The sequence below is a fragment of the Zingiber officinale genome, chromosome 4B, assembly GCF_018446385.1.
Source record: "Zingiber officinale cultivar Zhangliang chromosome 4B, Zo_v1.1, whole genome shotgun sequence".
Lineage (NCBI taxonomy): Eukaryota > Viridiplantae > Streptophyta > Magnoliopsida > Zingiberales > Zingiberaceae > Zingiber > Zingiber officinale.
Window position 1 is genome coordinate 139,799,097 of NC_055993.1, and position 16,810 is coordinate 139,815,906.

Below are 16,810 nucleotides of genomic sequence, written 5' to 3' on the forward strand. Positions count from 1 at the left end.
GAGTTAGATCGTTAGTACTAACTACTAACAATCTTCCTCTTTTTTATATAATGACCACACTGGTTAGTGGTTAGGAAAAATTTACCCTTGCTAAGTAAATCTTTTTTTAGTAAAACAACAAATTTTCTTAGTTGTGTCTATGTTTGAAAATATTTTAAGGGGTTAGATTTTTCTTTTAACTTAACCCTTTATCCTCTTCCTTTAGCCTACATCAAAAACCTTAAACCCTATATATATATATATATATTTTGCCTGAGTACACCAAAATAAAATTGGCTCATGAAAAAATAATCACTAAGTATTTTTCATAAATGCATTTGGGAATAATAATTTTTAAGTACACATGTATTTATAGGCATAAATACATGAATAAATGTATTTTGACATATTTTTCACGTTTAGATGCATAAGTACATGTATTATGAAAATAAATATATGTAGAGTTTAGGTATGATTTAGGTTAAATAAAGTGAAAATTAAAAAAAAAAACTATAGGTGCTCATGCATGTAACAAAAATCATATAATGATTTGTTATCGAATAGTATATTATTTAATTTATTTTTTAGTGTTTAAAATGTAAAATTTAGGGTTTAGATATTCACGGCGACGTTGTACAGGATTATAAAACTCTATACATATATACATATTTATTTTTTAGGGTTTATAAGGTGCTGTTACACATCATATAAAGATCTAGAGAAAGCCACACCCCTAACGCCGCCGCCGCCTTCCTACCTTCATGGACAATTTGATTATCAGCCGCCGCCGCCGCTTTCGCCGGCACTTGCAGTCGGAATTAGGGGAAGAAGACTACCTGAGTAATCTCCCGGACGAGCTTCTCCACCACATCCTCTCCTTCCTCCCCACCCTCGACTCCATCCGCACCTCTGTTCTGGCCCGCAGGTGGCGGCACGTCTGGACTTCCGTCCCGGTCATCGACTTCTCCTACCTCCCGCTAAAATCCAGCATCATCGACCGCTTCTTGGCTTCCCGCGGCGGCGACTCTTTCTCTCGTCTTCACTTCACCGGACTCCGCCGCGTTGATCGCGAAAATGTCGTCTATAAGTTGGTCGAATATGCCAAATCCCACGATGCCCAGCACGTGACTCTCCTCGATTTCTTCTTCGAGCAATGCCGCCTTTCTCTTTTCGACCTCCTGTTCGATTGGCCATCGCTCGTGTCGTTGGATCTCCGAGTCGTCGGCTGTAAGAGTCGCACATTATCCAAATGCATCTTCAGATTGAACAATCTCAAGACTCTTTCCCTCGCACTCCCCGAAAACACAATTCGTAACGAGAGCTTGGCGAAGCTGCTCTCCGGCTGCCCTGTTTTGGAAGAACTAAAATTGAATGCAGACTATCTCTGGGACGACGAACTCATTCAAATCGAAGCCCCAAATCTTCTCCGATTAACTCTGATTCCTACTCCAACGAACCTTCAAATCAATTGTCAAAAACTCGAATATCTAAGGCTAAATCCCGACTTCAGTTTCATGTACTTGCATGTCGAAGCGCCCTCTTTGACCTCTGTTCGATTATACAATATTTGGCGCTTTAGGACATTTGCTCATACGGTATGCGACGTGACTGCAGTAGCTATAATTTTGTCAGATGAATGTCTTTCGGGCTTTTCTCCTAAATTCTTGGTATGTTTTTGGCCTTTCAAATCGAATTATGCAGATGTTAATTATAATAGTACTGATCATATATATTTTTGTTTGTTCAATTTGTTGCAGAGAAAATATAAGGCCGTCATCCAAGGGTTTCCCATCTTTCACAACCTGCTCGAGTTGAAAATCAAAATATATGTTGCAGAGAAGTTGAGCTTGGACATCGTGTTAGATCTTCTTCGATGCGCACCGAATCTGCAGTCGCTCGTTGTAACTGCGTACAAAAAGGTTTTTGAGCTTGGATACTGATTTTGAAGAAGCTTTACATTACATTATTGGCGATGCAATTTCTTTGGCTACTTGAGTGCTGATCATCAATTTCAGGCACGGTGGTATGATGAGGATTTCGACGAGTGGGAGAAGAGTTCATCATCGAGGATTAATGAGCCATTGGAGCCATTGGAGCATCTGGAAAGAGTTTCGGTGAATATGAAGAGCAAAAGAATCAGATCGGCGTTTCTGAAGACTCTCTCAGATAGAGTTCCAACGTGGGATCGAGCAGTAGTCTCCTATTAAATTTTGATATGTTAATACTGATTTTGTTGACTTTGTGACTCGAGTAGCAGTCTCCTATTAAATTTTGATATGTTAATACTGATTTTGTTGACTTTGTGTCATTCATCCAATGCAATGTTTTAACAAATTAATTAATCTGGTGGATTCTTGTTAGAAAAATTGGATGTTTAATAAAAAAATTACAACTAATTTTCGTATAGACCAAAAAAAGTTATTATCAATTTTCCCATGGGACAATGGAAGAATGAAGGCTATTTATTATCATTTTTCCCATGGGAAGAATGAAGGTTATGATAGTTGATTCCTTGATTTTGTTGTTGTCTGGTGGTTTCTGTGCTAATCGTGTTCAGTTATAAATAGTTCAAGGTGACCGTTCGGGTGTGACTCCTAACTCTAGTCTTGGTGAGGGAAATAAGTTATGATGAGGGTCTCATCTCTCACTCTTGGTTCATTGAAGGATTGATCGAGAGTTGTCTTACTGAAAATATCAGACCTGGCTATGTGGACCGAGTTGAGGACATCCTATGTTTTAGATCCGAGAACCTGATTTATTTGTACCCAATCAAGAATTATGCAGTTAATGATGTCAGACGGTCTAACTCTCATTTTCCCTCCTAACTGTTGATTGTTACGTCCCTTTGACTTCTGACTGTCACATCCTCTTGACTTTGGACTGTCATATCCTCTTGACTTTTGACCGTCTCACTTTATCGTGTCCCATCTTTATATACCGTATCAATAGTAAAATGTCAAATTATCATCTTAGCCGTCTAATCATCTTGATTAATAATTTATAAATTTAAATTTTATTAAAATTTAATTACATATAATGGTAAAATAGAAAGATGAAAGAAATATATATATTAAAAGTATGGGTTTATGAAAGAATTATTGAAAGATTTTTTATAGTAAAAAAATGTAAGATTTTTAACTTTGACATTATGCATATATGACAATGAAGTAATTTATGGAGAGGTTCTACACCGTGGATGTCCTTACTTTGATTCCTTTTATACCAAAAAAAAAAAATTTGCTTTATAGTAATTATTTTGGGAAAATATTACTTTATTTTTTTATAGAAAAAATTATTTTAATTTCTTGTTTTAGATACTTTTTACAAGTTTTTTTACAGATATATTTGAAGATAGAGAAGATTTTATTTTATTTTATAAAACAATTTAGCTCCGTTAATTTATCGTGACTTTCCGTTAATTTTCTGGATTAAATAATCGCGCTATCAACGGAGACCTAGAGGTCGCCGCCGCTGCCTCCCACGCCGCCGCGGTCTTCTTCCTCTCTCCTTCCATGGACGAGTTCGCCAGCAGCCCCCGCCGCGTTCGTCGGTGCGTGCTGCCGGATGAGGAAGACTACCTCAGCGGTCTCTCCGACGAGCTTCTCCACCACATCCTCTCCTTCCTCCCAACCCGAGACTCGATCCGCACCTCCCTCCTCGCCCGCCGGTGGCGCCGCGTCTGGACCTCCGTCCCCGCCATCGACTTCTCCTACACTAACGAGATAATTAATCCCGACACCGTCGGCCGCTTCCTCTCCGCCCGCAGCGACTCTCACTCCGTCTCTCGCCTTCGCCTCCCCGGACTCGGCCTCCAGCGCATCCAATCTCCCATCCGCAACTTGCTCGACTACGCCAAATCCCACGGCACTCAAGACGCGACCCTCCACTGCTTCTCCTTAGACCCTTCCCTACTCGACGATCTGCTCCATTGGCCATCACTCGCGTCGCTGAATCTGAAAGCTCTAGGATGCCAGAACTGCACATTAGCGTTCAATTCCATCGCCCTCAGCAACCTCAGGACCCTTTTCCTCAGACTCGGTGAAGCTGCAATTCCCAACGAGACCTTGGCTAAGCTGCTCTCAGGCTGCCCTCTTTTAGAAGAACTAAAACTAAATGCAGAATATCCCCAACACGAAACCATTCAAATAGAAGCTCCAAATCTTCTCCGATTGACTGTGATTCCTACTCCAAAGAAGCTTCAAATCAATTGTCAGAAACTCGTATATCTAAAGCTACTGCCCAACCTCAATTTGATGCACTTGCACGTCGAAGCTCCCTCCTTGACCTCTGTTCGATTATACCAAATTTGGCTTTTTGGAAAATTTACTCAGACTCTATTCAATGTGATTATGACTGCTGTAGTTGTAATTGTCTTAGATACATGTCGTTCAGGCTTTCCTAAATTCCTGGTATGTTTTTTATCTTTAATTTTCCTGATTATTTTAGAACGCACTCAATGTTACTGATCATTATTGTTTCAGAAACAACGGAAAGGGTTTCCCATCTTTCACAAACTGCTCCAGTTGGAGATCAAAATGTATGTCACAAAGAAGTTCAGCCTGGACGTTGTGTTTGATCTTCTTCAATGCACACCGAAACTGCAGTCGCTCGTTTTAATTTTAATTGAGTACAAAAAGGTTTGAGTTTGGGTTACTAATTTTGAAGAAACATTAATGGCGATGCAATTTCTTTGGCTTCATTGATCATTTCTTTTCGTACCATTTGTCAACTTCAGCGACTGCGTGATGAGGATTTCAGCGAGGGGGAGAGTTCATCTTCCTTGGAGAATCTGGAAAGAATCCGGTCGGCGTTGATAAAGAAGCTATCAAAGACCGTTCAAGTAGCTGTAAATATTATGTTTGAAGGGGAATCTGAAGGGGAAGTTAGATGCAATGGTGAACTTTTTGTCATATGATCTTATAGTCACAAGTTCAAATATAGGATGGTTAATAAAAAGTTATCACTAATTAATCTAAATTCTCTAATCTTATAGAGTTAGTAATTAAGGAAAAGATTGATTATAGGGATGTTTATTGAAAAAGTATATTGGATTCAATAATTAATTAATTAATTAATGAAGGGATATTTATTCAAATGTATTATTCTAATTTCTTTTACAGAGTAGTATGGTGTTTCGAATCTATCTATCTGTGTTGGATCTAAGATTTTATAAAATAATTTGTTTTACTTTTTTATTTTCTTTTATAAATATTACTTTTATCGGTAAATTAGAGAAAAATTTTCAATCACAATTTTAACTTTGCATGTAGTCCGTAATTATAAAAAACTTTATTTCACTTCCTACATATAAAGTTTTATTTGTTTCAACATTTTCATGCAAATATTATTACCTAATTGTCCCTCAAATTTTTTAGGTACAAAAGATCTAAAAATGAGTATAAATGTTCTTAAAGTTAGCACTTTACACTAGAATTGAGTATATTTTTTATTAAATTGATTCAACACTATTTAAAAAAATCTAGTATATTTTCCTTCCAATTGAGTATCATTTAAAAAAAATCTAGTATATTTTCTATCCAATTAAGGTGAAAAAAGAATCGTGCTCAATTTGATAGAAAATGTACTAAAAGGAGTATAATTTCTCTTACAATCAACACTTTATATAATAATCGAGTATATTTTTCTATCAAAATTGTCCCTCGTATTTTTTAGGTACAAATAGTTTTAAAACGAATATAATTCCTGTTAAATTTAGTATTTTAAACTAGAATTAAGTATATTTTCTATTAAACTGAGCATGATTTTTTTCCTACTTAATATAATTTCTCTTAAATTCAACATCATTTAAAGAAAGTCTAGTATATTTTCCATCTAATTGAGTATCATTTAAAGAAAATATAGTATATTTTCTATCTAATTTCCATCTAATTGAGTACCATTTAAAGAAAATGTAGTATATTTTCTATCTAATTGAGGTGGAAAAAGAATCGTACTCAATTTGTTTGATAGAAAATATACTAAATTTTAGTTTAATGTACTAAATTTAAGAGGAATTATACTCATTTTTAGATTTTTTTTTTATACTTAAAAATATCAGGAGCAATTAGGTAAATATTTTTTTATTAGGGAGTGAAAACAAAGATTTTTACCACTGGAGACTACATGCAAAGTTTTGTTTGTCAATGGAGATTGCATGTAAATTTTCCCTTCTTTTATTGTGTAGCCAATATCTTATTATCGCTATGAAATTATATAAGCAATAACATACGAGAAAGAAATATTATTAACCTTTTTTTTCTCATCTTCGAAAAGAATATATACATAGGTATTTATAGATACATAATCATCCTGAAACTCTCATGCTCATGTAATTACATAAATTAGGAGGTTATGAAAGATGATGAGTTATGGAGCAATGAGGGAGTTTATAGATGTCCATAATTAAGGAATATGTTTTTTTTTGGGGGTTTAAAAACTCGTCGAGAAAACATCAATATGCAACAGAAAAATAAAGTGAGAATAGTAGAAAAGAAACATCACAGTGGTTTACTTGGTTCGTTGCTTTAGCGGACTACTAATTCAAGGCTAACGTTCTCTTGGATCGTATCTATTGGTTAATCTATTAAAATCTCTCTCGAAAAACCTTCGGACAAAGAGGTTGAATACAAATATAAAGGAAGTGTAACGCTCTATACTTCCTTAAGCAAGTATTCAAAAGAAAACAACAATGTTATACCAACACTAATTGAATTCGAAGGTTGGAGCTCGATGTTGGAGTAGCATTGTAGCGTTATAGTCGAATTTCAGAGCATCGCAAAGGTTGTTTAAGCTTAGAATGAACAATATTTGAGTTTCTAGCCGTAGACTACTTTTATAAGGCATCTGGGGCGCCTCTAATGGCCTAGGGCGCCTAGAGGAGGTCTTATTTGATGCACTATGTTATCTCTTCTTCAAGATAAAATTTCTTATCTGAGGTGCTTCCAACTGTCTTGAGGCCCCTCCAACTGTTTTGGGGTGCCCCCAGGCACTCTAGGATGCGCTCAGTCATCCCAGATGCGCGACAATCTTTCGAAAGTCATAACTTTTAACTCGAGATTCGGAATTATGCTCTATCACTGGTTATGCATGTAGAATTCAAATATTTACATATATCCCTGCAACACAGAGTTAGAAAGATATTTGAATGAACAGTTTTATATTTATGACTTAGATCATATCTCAACTTAGATTTTCTAGATTTGATCTAAGTGTGACCAATGCCTATAGTTCCATTGGGATTCGACCTCACTAAATCTCTCTCCTCGAGTTGCTTACCTCCACTTACCATTCATAGACTTGTCTCCCTGATATCTGATCTGTAATATCCCGGTTCTAAGATTCTGCTTAAGTATGATTTAAAAGGTTAGATGGTACTATCCATATCACCAAGGTGCACTTTCTTTTTTGGAAGTCCAAACTTAAGAACTCTAAAGTTAAGCGTGCTTGGCTTGGAGAATATGAGGATGGGTGACCTCCTGGGAAGTTTTCCAGGGTGCGTGCAAGTGAGGACAAAACATGCTGAAAGGATCTCCGGTGGTCTGTAGAGCTAGTCGTCAACCCGATGGGCAATTCTAATGGCATTCCTGGCTCGATCTGGGTGGGGCCCGCCCGGGCCGGGGCGTTACAGATGGTATCAGAGCAACCTTGCGACCGTGAGTGCGCTTGTGGTAGGAGCACCCAGGGCACCACCTAGCGAGGGGAATTCTAGGATTTGGTTTGTCTATGGTGTGATTCGTGGTTACACACCGAGGATGTTGTATCTTTAAGTGGGGGTGATTGTAATACCCCGGTTATGGGATTCTAGTTAAGTATGGCTTAAAAGGTTAGATGGTACTATCCATATCACAAAGGTGCACCTTCCTTTTCGGAAGCCCAAACTTAAGAATTTTAAAGTTGAGCGTGCTTGGCTTGGAGAAATCTAAGGATGGATGACCTCCTGGGAAGTTTTCCAGGGTGCGTGCGAGTGAGGACAAAGCACGCTGAAATAACCTTCGGTGGTCTTTGGAGCTAGTCGTCAATCTGATTGGCAATTCTAGTGGCATTCCCGGCTCAGTCTGGGTGGGGCCTGCCTGGACCGGGGCGTTACATGATCTCTTGGCCCACTAGGACTTCCTGCTAGCTGTTTGGTTCCCCTGACTCAACTGGACTTTCTACCAGTTGTCTGATCCTTCCTGACCCAACTAGTTTTCTTGCTAGATGTCTGGTGTTCTCTTATTCATCTGGACTTCCTGCTAACTATTTGGTTCCCCTGACTCAGCTGGACTTTCTGCCAGTTGTCTGATCCTCTCTGACCCAACTGGTCTTCCTGCTAGATGTCTGGTGTTATTTGATTCATCTGGACTTCCTGCTAGCTGTCTGGTTCTCTTTAACCTAATTGAACTTCAGCCTAGTGTCTAGTCCTCAAATCCGTCAGGTCGATTTGTCTACACACTTGTTTAACCACGTTAGATAACATATAATCTAATTTTAATCTTTGTCATATATATCAAAATCAAAATCTGAGTTTGATTATTAGTACAAATTATACCAATAAGATGGACCATGATTTGTGTTATTATCTCAAAAGATAACATTTGTCTCTATATCTTTTGCTTTGCCCTGTAAAGAGGCTTGGTAGAGATCAATAATATATTTTGGCGTACGACAAATACATGACCAATGTCCTTTCATGCCACATCTATAACATGATTTTTTTTTGTCATCATTATCTTGTCCATTTTGAACCATTTTACCATTGCCATTTGTCCACTTCTGATGAGCATCATTGTTAACCCACTTTTGGTAAGTTATTGTGTTTCTTTTATTATAACCAACATGATTTTCTTGAATCAATTATTTTTGTGTCTATGGCCACAACCATGATAAAATTTTTGTCTATGTTGTTATTTATCATTTTTACAACTTATCTAATTCACTTTAGGGAATATACTAGTAGTAGTTGGGTGAGTCTCATGATTTTATATTAAAAGTTCATTGTTTTGCTCAGCTATAAGAAGACATGTAATTAACTCAGAATATTTCTTGAAACTTTTCTCTCTATATTGTTGTAGGAGTATATTAGACGCATGAAAGGTAAAATGTATTTTTTTTTCTAACATATCTTTATTAGTAATTTTTCACAACATGATTTTAATTTTGAGCTAATTATAAATACAACTAAGTTATATTCACTTATAGATTTAAATTTTGTAAATATAAATGAATTCATTCATAACGAGCATTTAGAAGAATCATAATTTTATAATACTTATACCTTTCCTTTAAATTATTTTGATAGTCAAATATTTATTTTTCCATCCTTCGTGAAGATGGTGATGCATGAATATCATTGATTTTGTATGATTTTATAAAGATTCCTTATTTTCATATTTTATGGCATCTTCAAGACCATAACATCCAAATGAATCTTCTCGTCTAAAATCAACTTTGAAAGATTGGATATAGTAAAAATCTAATAAAAAAAATTGAATCATTAATAATATATATATATATATATATATATATTTTAAATTTACCTTTTTGACATGTGTATACTTTTAATAGAGAAAAAAAATATAAACATATGCATATCTTGTTTTTGATATTACCTATAGCTGAAAAAAAATAGAACTCTCATGCCAATTATATATGCATAATCATCTTGAAATTACATGTTCATGTATTTACATAAATTAGGAGGTTACAAGAAGAGACGATGAATTATGGAGTCTTATGTATTTACAGAAATTAAAAGGTTATAAGAAGAGACGATGAATTATGGAGTAATGAGAGAGTTTATGAAGTATTGGAGTTTGCACGGACATATGTTATTTTACAACAATTGTGAACTTTTTTTTTTTTTAAATGTTTAAATTTTCAAGTAATTGCAATAAAAATTAAAATAGCATCTAACTGGAAAAAAAAATTAACATTAAATATTGCATTTAATAAGTGTAACTATTTTTAAAGATTATTTTAATATTTAAAATTTATAAATTTGAAAAGTAAAAAATAAGGACTTTTAAGCATTCCCCTTCATTGCTATCCATGACCACTCCACCCACCGCCTTCCCGACGGAAGGCGAAGACTATCCCAACAATCGGAAGGGGAAAGACTTATATCGGGAGACTAAATCTTCTGGTCCATTAAAAAAAAGTAGATTAGGAGATGAATTACTGATAATTATAGTCGGATCGTAGTCGTGATCCAATTATAATTGATTGCAATCTTTTTCTGGGTTCATCATCCCTCTTAATTTATAGTTTGGATCTAAACGAACGATCGGAAATCGTTAGAGGTGAGCAAATGACCAGGCTACTGGGCGCCAAACGACTACGACCTCCGAGCTATCTCAAACTATCCGTCCAGATCTAAACTATAACCTAAAGGACAGTAAATTTAAAATTATAATCAATTAAGACCGGATCACAACTACTAATCAATTATAATTATGAATCGTTCATCTTCTTATCCACCTATGATTTTGTTTTTTTTTTCCCGATCTGCTCCCATACCGGAAGCATAATTTTTAATTATAAATAAATAAAAAAAATTTAAAAAAAACTTGAAGTTTTAAGTTTTTCAGCCTTCCTCCAATATAATATATGTTAATCTATTGTCATCCTAAAATAAAAGTAAGGAATGACATTTTAATTTACATTTAAATTTTATTTTTAAAAAGGAAAATTAACTATATATTAAATAGTCAAATAAGGATAAATTGGACAATATATTAAATTAGAACAATGATATATTCAAACAAAAAATTCATAAGAAAAAGTCCAAACATAACCTTGAACTTTTCATTGAAATATATAAACTTTTCATTGAAATATATATATATATATATATATATATATATTTTTGGCATATCATTTTTCTTCAAATTATTTGGCTATAAATATGAATCGCTAGGCTTTCGTATCACGCCGCGCAGCCTTCGTCTCTCTCCATGGACGACTCCGGCCTCCGCCTTCCGGCCAGAAGGCGAAGACTAGCTCAGCAATCAGAAGGGGAAGACTACCTGAGCGGTCTCCCCGATTCTCTACTCCACCACATCCTTTCCTTCCTCCCCACCCGCGACTCCGTCCGCTCCTCCCTCCTCGCCCGCCGATGGCGTCGTCTCTGGGCATCTGTCCCCGCCATTGTCTTCTCCTCCGTCGACAAGTCAAGTGCCAACTCCGTCGACCGCTTCGTCGCATCCCGCAGCTGCTCTTGCTCTATTTCTCATCTTCGCCTCTTCAAAATAAAACTCGAAGACGGAGGAGCCCTCGTCCGCGACTTGCTCATCTACGCCAAATCTCACGGCGCCCAAGATGTGACTCTCCGCCAGTTCTTCTTTCCATCAGATCACCTTCCCCTATTCGACATTCTGTTCGATTGGCCATCGCTCGTGGCGCTGAATATGCAACTGATCTACACTGATATTTGGGAATTTACTCTTCCAAACCGCATCATCTTCAGCAATCTCAAGACGCTTTCCCTAATGCTTGGAGTTGCAGAAATTTCGGCCACGAGCCTGGCAAGGCTGCTCTCGTGTTGTCCTGTTTTGGAAGAACTAACATTAAAGTCATTCTATCCGTGGAATTGTTCCATTGAAATCGCGGCACCAAATCTTCGCAGGTTGACTCTTCATCGCAGCACCGATCTTCGAATTATTTGTCCAAAACTTGGATTTTTAGAGATAACAACCCGCAATCGTTTGAAACGCTTGCATCTCGAAGCCCCCTCTTTGACCTCCATTCAAATGCACTGTTTTTTTGGTTGGATAAAGCTTTCCCGGAGGTTCTGCGATGTGAACGAGGAAGCAGCTGCAAGTGTAGGAGATATACATCTTGAAGAATTTCCTCTTGCACACCTGGTATGTTATGAACTTTTTCTTGTTTAGCAATAGATTGTTAATTCCAAAAGATTAGACCAAATATAGATTGTTATCAATCATTGCTTTACCAAATATGTTCAATCTATGCTATCTCATGTAGTGCTTTAGAACATGTGTGTGTAGAACATCAACTCAAGTATAACTTTCATGGAAGGAAGAAGTTAGAATGAATTGCAGGGTTGCTTTGTGTTTTCATTGAAGAAGAATCTACAAAACCACTATGTTTAAAGACATGATGTTATAGTCACGGGGTCTGTATTGGATACATGGTAGAAAAAGGAGAAAGAGCATGAACGAAAGGAGGAGGTAGGGAAACATGGAAGTAGCAATAGAAACTTGGATTGTTCTTTGCTTGTCTTCTACTGAATGATGTCTATCAACTTAAGTATAACTTTCATTGAAGGAAGAAGTTAGAATGAGTTGCAGGGTTGCTTTGTGTTTTTATTAAAGAAGAATCTACAAACACAATGTTATAGTTGCCGAGGAGGCAGTATTGGATAGCCTATGGCGCGCATTAGTAGAAAAAGGAGAATGATCATAAAAGAGAAGAGGAGATAGGGGAACATGGCACTAGTCTTCTACTACATGATGTCCATGTATAAAACATAAACATATCTTAGTCACTGTTAGAACATAACTGCTTGGTTCGCTCTGTTGTTGATTTCTCGACTACCTCTTCTTTGCGCCGGTGAAGTTGAAGCCTCCCTAGATTATAATGCATCTGCACACATAGTAGAACTACTAATTTGGTAAACCATATTCTTCTTTTAGAATTTTTTTAAGGTTCTTGGATTTTTCATTTACATACTACACTATCTAAAACCAACATGCCAAGTAGGATCTTTTATTGTCTCTCTTCTTGCTAATAAATGACTTCAATACTATAGTTGCCTTTCATTTCATTCATCTTCTAGTCAATTGATTGCTATTTTCCACCATTTTTGTTTCAGAGAAACCGTCAGCTCACTGGACCGGAATTTCCCATTCAGGAACTGCTGATGTTAAGGCTCTATGGATATACCCAAAACTTTTGCCTACAAATAGACTTTGATCATAGACGCAAACTGAGAATGTCTAGGCTCTTATTTACCAATTGCGAACAGTTTATAGATTGTACATTGTTTGGATATTGATCTTGAAGCAATAACAATGATTTGGCTTGTTTAATCTCTTTGTATGACTTAGATGTTACGATTGAGCTCTTCAAAAGTTTAGACCATCGTAATATGGATAACCTGACTTTTCTAGAATTATATACATGACGAATTGCAGGGCGAAAAAATATGACGAAAAGATTCACTACAAAATTTAATACGGGGAACACAGCATAACTAGCAATCCATCGAAAAGATATTATACATGACTTTGATACAAGCTCTGAATGAAGATCTCCATCTACTATAGATTTGGAGTAGATGCTAGATTTCTTGCCTTTTCTCGATATCTATTACTCCTCGTGATACTTGCATTGCTCTCATAGCCGCTGCTATCACCGGATTCAGCCATTGCCCTGTCTAACAATCGAGCTTTATCTTGCGGGTAAGTTCTCCCGGCTTGGCGATCCTGAAAGAAAATGTAAGTTAGATTATTACTTTCCTGCCTGTATGCTAATGCAACTCATGTCTACTATAGTTTGCACGCCTTCGAGAGTATAACACATCATGTATGGTGTTGAACTACACAAATGCGTTAACTATCACACAATAACAAAAACAGCCCTTCGTCTAAACTAAACTCTGACTAGGTATTAGTCCATAACGGCCGATGCTGATTTCAAATATTTGTATTAAACTTACATCTCTATAGGGGAAATCATCGACTTCGAGCATGTGTATCACATGCCCAATCTTCGGCCTCTTTTGCGCATCAGGATCCACACATCGGAGTGCTACTAAAAGAGTTTTCTTTAAGGCCCTTGATGAAGGTTTCTCCGGTAACTTGGGGTCCAATACCTCTTCAGTCTTTCGATTGGTGACCATCGTCTTAATCCATTCAACCAGGTTAACCTGAAACAGTTTGAGTTTAGAGTATGCGCAATTGGATGGTATCGGTTATGCTGAAAACTCACTACTAACCTCTCCCGGTGCTCGGTTGTAGTCAACCGGATTTCGCCCAGAAATAATCTCCATGATAAGAATTCCAAAACTATAAACATCACTTCTTTCATTCAGCATACCAGTGCTAGCGTATTCGGGAGCCACGTATCTGCAAAACAAAGATAGGTTATCAACACTGCATTCAAAATATCGAACACTCTCATTATGAACACAAAACCAACCCAAATGTTCCCATGACTCGTGTCGTCACGTAACTCCGCTCTGACCCCAAGAGCTTGGCGAGTCCAAAATCTGAAACTTTAGGATTCCACTGCTTATCGAGCAAAATGTTGCTTGATTTGATGTCCCTGTGGACTACCTTCGGTTCGAGTCCCTCGTGCAAGTACATTATCCTACAAGAACATCAATTCTCAACATAGTTTCTTAATAGGATCAAACAACACTTTGACTAATAACACATCGGTCTTTCAAATTACCCTTTCGCGGTTCTGAGTACAATGTTCATTCGTATTGCCCAAGTGAGGGGGCTAGAAGGTTCAATGTTCCCGTGAAGCCACCGCTCCAAGTTCCCATTGTCGACATACTCATAGACAAGCATTCTAAGTATCCATAACAAAACATACATAACAAAACTAAATTCTCGCGATGGCTAGTAATGAACCAAGGACTCAAGAGTATGAAAAGGGAAAACCGTGATACCTATGAGCACCTTCGGCGCAATAACCTAAAAGTCTCACCAAATTCTTGTGGCGAACACGCCCAATTGCATCTACTTCCACCTCGAACTCCCTCTCGGCTTGACCCCTGAGAAAACATGTTTAAAATATCGACCAAATAGATCAATTCTTCTTAGCATAGCACACAAAGCAAATACAAATAAGCAATGTTGTGTATGGACAAACCGTATAAAATCGAGAATTGTTAACACTTAAACGATTCGTGTTGTCGATCCCAAATATTTGGAATTTGTAAATAGTTGTAATAAACCAAACAAAATGGAGAATTGTTAATGCATAAAAGCCTTGGCGCAAGTGTGACCTAGAGATTATGAGTTCGATTCACGACAACAGCATCTTACAAAATAAGATAAGATTGCGTACAATAAACTCTTCCCTAAGACCCCGCGCATTGGCGGGAGCACGGGGCTGCTTTTTATAAACAATTTGTGCATAGACAAACCATATAAAATGGAGAATTGTTAAATGATTCATCTAGTCGATGAGTTAATAGGAAGAAGAGATTAGTACCTGTTGTTAAGCAAGTTCTTGACGGCAACCTGAGTTTGATCTTCCAAGATGCCGTGGTAGACGATGCCGTAACCGCCTTCTCCGATCACATTCTCGTCGGCGAACATGTCGGTGGCCGCCTGGAGCTCCTTGAGAGTGTACCAGTGCCCCCAGCCCAAGTGCGATACCTCGGGGGCCGGCATGGCTGCCTGCTCCGCCGACCGGCTCTCGCCGCTGCAGTGGGAGGATCCGCCGCCGCCGCCGCCGCCGAGGTGGCGCTCCGGGTAGGCGATTCGGTGGTCCTTCCCGAGCTCAATGTGGATCTTCTGTTGCGCGGCTGCCTCCGGCGGGAGCAGGGACTGCCGCTCGAGCGGCGCTGCCGGGTTGTCGGAGTCCTGGGGCGGAGGCGGTTTGGGGTCGACGCGAATTTCTTGGATTTCCTTGGAGACGCTGGAGGAGGAGGCAGAGGCGGAGCGGTGCGCCGCCTTGAGGCGGCGGTGGCCGGGCGCCGCCGCGGCGCTGCTGCGCCGAGAGGCGAGCCAGAGGGAGAGGAAGAAGAGGAGGAAGACGAAGGCGGCACCAATGCCAATGCCGATAATGACCCACATGTGGAGCCCGAAGATGACGGTGCGCTTCGACAGCTCGTCGGTGAGGAAAGGCGGCCTCTCGTCCGCCATTGCTCCTCCTCCACCGAACACAACGTCTACAAAAAAAACCACTCCTTTTTGACTTTTTGACCTTCTCGAGCTTCAAATCAACCAACAATGGCGAAAGATCATTCACGCCCAGTACCCAAAAAAACTTAAAATGCAAAAGATCGCTCTTTTATGATTAAAAAACCGATCTTGGAGAGAAAATAAGGAAGAGAAACACCATGGCAGTGCCGCAGTGAAGAAGAAACAGAAAGCCAGAAAGAAACGGAGAGAGAGAGAGACAGTGAAAGCACAGTGCTACTTAATTATTGAACAGAGGACAGATCGTGAGCTGGATCTGAAAAATCTTGACGACAATTCCTTTTTATTAGATTTAGACGAATTTGCGCATGAGATCAGGCAGACAGTGCGAATCGCAAAGAAGAGAGTTGTTTATTAAGGCGGAAAAGGAGGAGAGAAAGCTCTCGATTGTAAGCTTGAAAGGTCGACGAGGGAGAATGATGAAGTGCCCTGTGCATGATTGGATTCCTTCACGATTGTAGTAGCTTTTTGGTCTCATTCTTCCTCTCGCATTATTAGCACTTTAAGATTGGCTTAATTGTCATTACGATGTAATAAGTTAAGATAATGAAGTGCCACTTTGATAATTATAAAATAATCCATCCATTGAATTATCACCGAAACCTTTCAATTATTAATTACACGTCCCCACGAAACGGGCAAAACCAAGGGCTGCCCACTGATACAACCACATGGGGCCCGCGCGAGTATGAATCGGGTTCGGTAACTTTAACTGCCATGCACGATCAAGCTGGAACTACATTTTTAGAAGTTTCAGACACGGAAACAATACCTTCTTCTGGTTTGTTGTTTCATGCGGGGCCCGGCGTGACGGAGGGCGATGGGCTGTCGGTGTGTTTGCCGTGCAAGCCTGTGACGGAATGCTTTAATTGTTGATGAGAAATTTCATTTTGCTCTCAGGATGTCTATAATTCAAGCATCTCTCCTTAAGGTTAACGACATATATTATTAAG

The 16,810-nt window shown here is 38.4% G+C and overlaps 4 protein-coding genes across 4 annotated transcripts; 3 read left to right on the plus strand and 1 right to left on the minus strand.

Annotated features, from left to right (window-relative positions):
- Nucleotides 1-670: 670 nt before the first annotated feature.
- Nucleotides 671-2,321, plus strand: LOC121978042 (F-box/LRR-repeat protein 25-like). The gene is made up of 3 exons (XM_042530436.1): nt 671-1,646; nt 1,737-1,898; nt 1,995-2,321. Exons 1-3 carry the CDS (start codon nt 741-743, stop codon nt 2,184-2,186), a joined length of 1,260 nt encoding a protein of 419 aa, XP_042386370.1. The 5' UTR covers nt 671-740; the 3' UTR covers nt 2,187-2,321.
- A 1,068-nt stretch (nt 2,322-3,389) lies between these two features.
- Nucleotides 3,390-4,920, plus strand: LOC121978043 (F-box/LRR-repeat protein 25-like). The gene is made up of 3 exons (XM_042530437.1): nt 3,390-4,388; nt 4,461-4,616; nt 4,715-4,920. The coding sequence occupies exons 1-3, from the start codon at nt 3,492-3,494 to the stop codon at nt 4,892-4,894; spliced, it is 1,233 nt and encodes a 410-aa protein (XP_042386371.1). The 5' UTR covers nt 3,390-3,491; the 3' UTR covers nt 4,895-4,920.
- Nucleotides 4,921-10,910: 5,990 nt separating this feature from the next.
- LOC121978771 (F-box/LRR-repeat protein At5g02910-like) lies at nt 10,911-11,846 on the plus strand. Its single transcript, XM_042531066.1, has one exon. The coding sequence runs from the start codon at nt 10,911-10,913 to the stop codon at nt 11,844-11,846; it is 936 nt and encodes a 311-aa protein (XP_042387000.1).
- Nucleotides 11,847-13,062: 1,216 nt separating this feature from the next.
- Nucleotides 13,063-16,141, minus strand: LOC121977136 (probable serine/threonine-protein kinase At1g01540). Its single transcript, XM_042529679.1, has 7 exons — nt 15,145-16,141; nt 14,597-14,701; nt 14,374-14,496; nt 14,119-14,289; nt 13,916-14,045; nt 13,637-13,846; nt 13,063-13,403 (listed from the first exon to the last, which is right to left on the minus strand). Exons 1-7 carry the CDS (start codon nt 15,798-15,800, stop codon nt 13,239-13,241), a joined length of 1,560 nt encoding a protein of 519 aa, XP_042385613.1. The 5' UTR covers nt 15,801-16,141; the 3' UTR covers nt 13,063-13,238.
- Nucleotides 16,142-16,810: the final 669 nt, after the last annotated feature.